The sequence below is a fragment of the Chrysochloris asiatica genome, unplaced genomic scaffold, assembly GCF_000296735.1.
Source record: "Chrysochloris asiatica unplaced genomic scaffold, ChrAsi1.0 scaffold00018, whole genome shotgun sequence".
Classification (NCBI taxonomy): domain Eukaryota; kingdom Metazoa; phylum Chordata; class Mammalia; order Afrosoricida; family Chrysochloridae; genus Chrysochloris; species Chrysochloris asiatica.
The window spans coordinates 13,005,564-13,011,990 of record NW_006408536.1 but is presented as its reverse complement, the minus strand read 5'-3'; the positions used below and the strand labels follow the sequence as shown (position 1 = coordinate 13,011,990).

The following is a 6,427-nucleotide window of genomic DNA, read 5'->3' as shown; positions in this document are numbered from 1 at the left end:
GCCCAGGATTGGACATTGTTTCCTTCTGCTGTGCATGGGGTCGCTATGAGTCGGTTCTGACTCGATGGCACCTGACAACAACAACATAATTGTTAATATTTCAAGAAGATAAAAAATGAACAGTTGCTGTCAGGCAAACTGATTCCCGGTGACCCCATAAGTATCATAGTAGAACTATGCTCCATAGCATTTGCAGACTGATTTTTCAGAAGTAAATCTCCAGACCTTTCTTTTGAGGCACCTTTGGATCCATTCAATCTTCCAACCTCTTGGTTAGCAACTGAGTACATTAGCTGCATCTTGGTTGTTGTTGTTGTTGTTATGTGCCGTGGAGTCAGTTCCGACTCATAGTGACCCTGCACAGGGTTTCCAAGGCTGTTAATCTTTACGGGAGCAGAATGCCTCATCTTTCTTCCACGGAGCAGCTGGTAGTTTCGAACTGCTGACCTTGCGGTTCGCAGCCCGATTCGTAACCACTACACTACCAGAGCTCCTTAGCTGCATCTTACAGGAAGATAATTATGTACAAAATCTTAGCTTATTTGAAGGTAAATTTTATCTATTTTTTTTTTGTAAAATAATCTCTTTTTTGTTTTTGTTTTAGATATAGTAAAACCCACTGCTATTGAGTTGCTTCCAACTCATATCGACCTTGTATAAGATTTCTGAGGCTGTGAATCTTTACAGGAACAGTCAGCCTCATCTTGAAAATAGTACCAAAGAACTCTCAATATTAAGAAATTAAAGAAATAAGTTTGATGAAAAGTAAACATTGTTTCCTAAATTTAATTCTCTTCCAAGCATTACTCTCATTAAAAAAATAATGTTACACATTTTATCAGCATGTAACCATCAGAATACATTTCATAGTATTCAAAATCTTATTCTAGACTCTTGTATTTTGGGACTTTTCAAGTTCTGTTCCTATTAATGCTAGTTTTCCTTTTCCCTTTATAGATCACCTTTTGCTGCTGTGACAGACTATTCGGTTACAAGGAATAATGTCATACAACTCTGCTTGGAATTAACAACAATCGTGCAACAGGTATTAGTTCACAAACTTTTTATTACTGTATTAATGTAGGGTATGTTGTTGTTTTTACATGCCATCAAGTTGCTTCTAACTAATAATGACCCTGTTTAGGGTTTCCAAGGAGTGACTGATGGGTTGGAACTGCCAACTTTGTGGCAAGTAGACCATTGCTCATCCTATAGTGACACACCTGGATTCCAGTGTAGGGTATGTTGTTGTTAAGTACCTTTGAATCTATTCCAACTTATAGTGACCTTGTATAGGATTTCCAAAGAGTAGCTGGTGAGCTTGAACCACCCACCTTGTGGTTCAAACTGATCTTACAGTCCAGTGTTTTATCCTACAGTGCACACTAGGACTCCATGTAGAGTAGCGTTTTCTCCAATGATATATTTCATATCTCAACAACAAGAAGTATTCCATTTTATAATTAGTGTATAAGATACTGGTTTGGAAGTTTCTCATTCATTCTCTTTCGTTTCGAAAGAAACGAAATATGTAATTATTTATTGGGAAATGTTGCACATAGCCCAATAAATGGAAGAAGTAGAAGTACCTGAACCTCTAAAGACATCATTATTATAAGATCATGTCTATTAGTTTCACACTTTCTTTGGAGATAGATAAGCTATATTGCCTTTCACAAAAGTAAATATGTCATTCAAATAACAATCTGAGACTTTTGCTCTACTATCGAGTCTATTTTAACTCACAGTGACCCTGTTGGACAGAGTAGAACTGCTTCTTAGCATTTGTAAGACTGTAAATATTTATAAGACTAGACAGCCTCATCTTTCTACCATAGAGTGGCTGGTAGGTTTGAACCACCAATTTTGCAGTTGAGCAGTTAACTCTTGCCAAAGGACACTATTAATTTCTTATTAGTGAAACTATTAGTTTCATTTATAAATGTACACATACAATATATACATAATAGCTTTTAACAGTGACCTAATTACATGAACTACTTTCCCACTTTGGGTATTGCCTAAGTCACAGAGCTCTAAGTCAAATGCCTGATATAAGATAAACTGGAGTAATAGAGTCTAGGTTAAATTCAAAATACATAAACCAAACCAAACCTGCTGCCATGGAGTTGATTCTGACTGATAATAACCCTATAGAATAGAGTAGAATTGCCCTATATAGGGTTTCCAAGGCTACTTGTATAAATCCTTACACACTGCCACACCTTTCTCTCACAGAGTGGCTGGTAGGGTTGAACCACCAATCTTTCTATTTACAGCTGAATGCTTTCACCACTGAACCAAGGTTCCTCATTATTATTTATCATGTAATAATTTATTTAAATCAATAACAAAAGACATCTGTGAGGTCTAAAGCCTGCACCATCACTCTATGTAAACATTATATAACTGTTGCTGCTGCTTTCACAGAATGTCTTTTGTTTTTGACCTGTTCAGTGATGCAGAGGATAAAACATGATATGGAATATTAGATAGATTAGGGAAGTCGGTGATTGAATTTATCCCTCTTTCCCTGTCCTTCATTACCACAGATGATTATTATTGATATTGCCTGTAGTTTCTCAAAGAAATAAGAAATTTAATCAACACAGATTTTAATTTTTCAGTGTAATTTCTGTTGTACTCATGTATCTGAAACTGCAGGTTTTTAAGATGTTTTTCATTATATAAAGGAGAATTACTTGGTAACATTTAATTGTGAAACGCATCAGGGATTCAGTCAAATTATATCATGGCAATGAGAAAGTTAGCAACTGATAGGTAAAAATACATGCATGAAGATGGTGAACATATGAGCTTTCAAGTGCCCTAAAAGTCTCATTACATGTCTTTATATTTGGTATCAGTAACTTTCATTTTTGAATTTCTTATATCCCAGTGAATAATAGGGGAAAGAGTGGTATTTTAGAACAAATGTTAACAAACTTATGTAAAGGTTCAGATAGTAAATATTTAAAATTTTCTTAGCCATTTGGTCTCTGTTACTGTTACTCGGCTCTGCTATTACCTCACAAAAACAGCCATGACAATGTTTAAATGAAAAACTTTATTTGCAAAAACAGAGGGAGGAGAGGGTGGGGCTTGATGGCAGATAGGATAGAGGTGCAGTGAAGATCTTCCTCAGCAATACTACAGAATACCAGATGAAGCAGGTTCAGGAAGAACTCCAAAACTCTGAACTACATAGGTAGGAATATTTTTTAAAAGTTTGAAGGCTTATAGCTAGTGGAACTTGTAGCAGAAGTAAGAAATATCATACTTTAGAATCTGCTGGGCTCAGTGGCCCAGAGCCGACAACTTGGGTGAGACCAAACAGCAAGACCAAGCAGGGAGCAGACACACCATGGAATAATGCCATGGGAACCTGGGAGTAAAGGTGGACAATATACCGGTTGAGTTTGCTTTGTTCCGATTTTTTTTTTTTTTGTATGTGTTCATTGGCCCCACACTATCTGTGCACCTCCATTCTGGTGTCTAGAGGGGGTGCCTGAGTGATTGGACACCCCCACCCCCACCCCCACCACTGGTGGGTTCTTCTGCCATACATGTGCACAGATACCCTCAGCATTTAAAGGGCCAGGCAGCTGAAAACGACCACACCCGGCCTTGAACTGTTTATTAATACAGAAAAGGCCAAAACAGGGGATGTGGAGATGGAGAGAGTTTAAAAACAAAAAAGGCAGACAATTAAATCCTGAGGTACAGCATAACAAACAACAGTGGCATCTTGAAATTTATCAGACGGCTTTGAAGCAAGAAGCTGAAAGAGGATATTAAAGTCATACTCATATTAGGCTACAATTTTTTTTTTCTTTTTCTGCTCTCTCCCCTCTACTGTTTCTGCAATTACCGAGTACAGTATCCAGTCTGGGTTTTCTGTTTTGTTTTGTTTTGTTTTTTGGGTGTGTTTTTTTTTTTTCCTTGCTTTTTTGCTGTTGCTGGTTTTGTTGTTGTTGTTGTTGTTGTTCTGTTATATTTTGGTTTTGCTTCCCCTTTTACCTATAGGGGGCTCTTTCTCTCCCCAAACTAGCCAAGAAGAGACAGCAATTGTTGCCATATATTCAAACTACAATCACACCCTAAAAAGCCCCACAATCCAGGCAAGAAACAATACCAACTACCATACACCAGGGAGGCAGACAACACCTGTGAAAGCTACTCTGTGTTAAGCAATAAGAAGAGTGAAAAGGGAAGCCCACCTCCTGATTGCATCTACCTGGAGGCAATCAGAAAGCATAAAAAAATACCAAAACACACACTCAATTAAGTATTAAGGCCACAGCTAAACATGTCCAATAAACAAAAACAGATGACCATTTCAGCACATGTCTAGAAACAAGATAAAATGTCTGAGACAAATGACCTAGAGGTAGACCTGGCCTCCATTCTGGAAGGAGGGCAGGCCTTGGAAATGCCTGAGAAGGAAGTCAGAAAAAATGATTATAAAATGTTTCAAAAAACTTTACAGTGGAGTTGAGAAAGATAAGAAAGAAGTCAGGAAAGCACTACCAGAACAATCAAATAAGATACAACATTGGAAACAAGTCAAAACCTAAAGAAAAAGGTTCAAATGATTAATAATAGAATATCAGAAATAGACAATACACTGAAAGGGCAAAGGAGTAGAATTGAAGAGATGGAAGGCAGAACTAGTGATCTGGAAGACAAATCTCTCAATACCACTAAGATAGAAGAACAAGCAGGAAAAAAAGGATTTAAAAAATCCGAAGACGGTCTAAGTTTCTTGTTGGACAGCATGAACAACTTAAGAATTATTGGCATCATGGAACAGGAAGACTCACACACGTCCACAGAAGAGATACTTGAAGACCTTCTGCAAGAAAATTTCTCTAACATCCTGAAAAGTGAAAAAGTAAGCATTCAATAAGCTCAACGAACCCCAGGAAGGATAGACCCCAAAAGAAAATCACTGAGATGTATCATAATCAAGCTCTCAAAATCAAAGATAAGGATACAATCCTGGAAGCAGCTAGGGAAAAGAGAACTGTTACATACAAAAGCAATCAAGTCAGATTAAGCTCAGATCTCTCATAAGAGACTATGCAGGCAAGAAGGCAATGGGGAGAAAAAACTGCCAATCAAGAATCCTTTATCCAGCAAAGCTATCAAGCAAATACAACAGTGAAATCAAAACATTCCAGGATGAACCAAAGCTAAGCGACTTTGCCAAAGTCAACCCTGAACTACAAAACATCCTAAAGGGAGTTCTGTGGACTGAGAACCAATAAGAACAGACAACAATCAGATTTACATACATGGTAGCACCTCCCAGAACTAAATTGACAGATGGAAAAGTCGAGAACAGAACAAAGCTATAAGAACAAACTCAGAGAATCTGGGAGGTAAGTCTATGATCAAAACAATTACAATGTGAAAGAAGGTAAACACATAGGAACAGCGATCCAGATGGTGAGAAGGTCAGATAGATTACAGGATAAGATAGACTGCAGTAAATGGAGGGAAAAGTAATGGACTATAAGGTGACCCCAAAGAACATTAACACTTCAAAACATACCAAGAAAATAAAAATCCAAGAAAAACATGGAAACATTAAGACTATGAGGAAACTCACAAGAAAAAAACACAAAAACCATGCACTCATCACAGAAAGACACTCAGAACAAAGAAAGCAGCAACCCACACACACACACACAAAAATAATGGCAGCAATTAATTCATATCTATCAATAATTACACTGAATGTAAATGAATTAAATGCACCAGTTGAGAGATGGAAAGTGCAACATAATTAAGAGCATATATACAAAACCAACAGCCTACATTACTCTCAATGAAGAGAAACTGAAAGTCTTCCCTCTGCGAATAGGAATCAGACAAGGATGCCCTTTGTCACCACTCCTATTCAACATTGTGCTAGAAGTCTTAGCAAGAGCTATATGGCAAGACGGAAATGAAAGGCATCCAAATTGGCAAGAAGGAAGTAAACCTCCATATATACAGACAACCCCTCAGGACAAACCCCGTTCCAAGACTAAGACTCAATACGAACAGACATGCACTCTGATTGGTGACCACATTCATCACCGATAAGGGGAAGTGAGGAAAAAACAGCAATGAAGATGCGAGCTAAGCCCTACAATGTTCAATAGACTCCTGTGAACCCGGGTGAGACCTGGTTGTCCAGCAGTGTAAACTACAACACCTCTACAAGAAAAAAAACAAATAATCCAATTAAAAAATGGGCACAGGACATGAACAAACACTTTGCCAAGGCAGAGATCCTGGCAGCCAACACTGGCCATTAGAGAGATGCAAATCACGATCACTAGCCATTAGAGAGATGCAAATCAAAACAACAATGAGATATCATCTCACACCAGCAATAACAGCAAAGATCAAAAACGTAGAGGACAATAAATGCTGG

General features: G+C 37.8%; 1 protein-coding gene across 3 annotated transcripts in view; it reads left to right on the top strand.

The window, feature by feature from the left end:
• Positions 1–6,427, top strand: part of CNKSR2 (connector enhancer of kinase suppressor of Ras 2) — a 427,386-nt gene that overhangs the window by 126,019 nt on the left and 294,940 nt on the right. For all 3 annotated transcript variants that reach the window (XM_006835578.1, XM_006835579.1, XM_006835580.1), the window contains exon 4: positions 958–1,045. In XM_006835578.1, the coding sequence (XP_006835641.1) occupies positions 958–1,045 (88 nt within the window). The remainder of the gene's footprint in view (positions 1–957; positions 1,046–6,427) is intronic.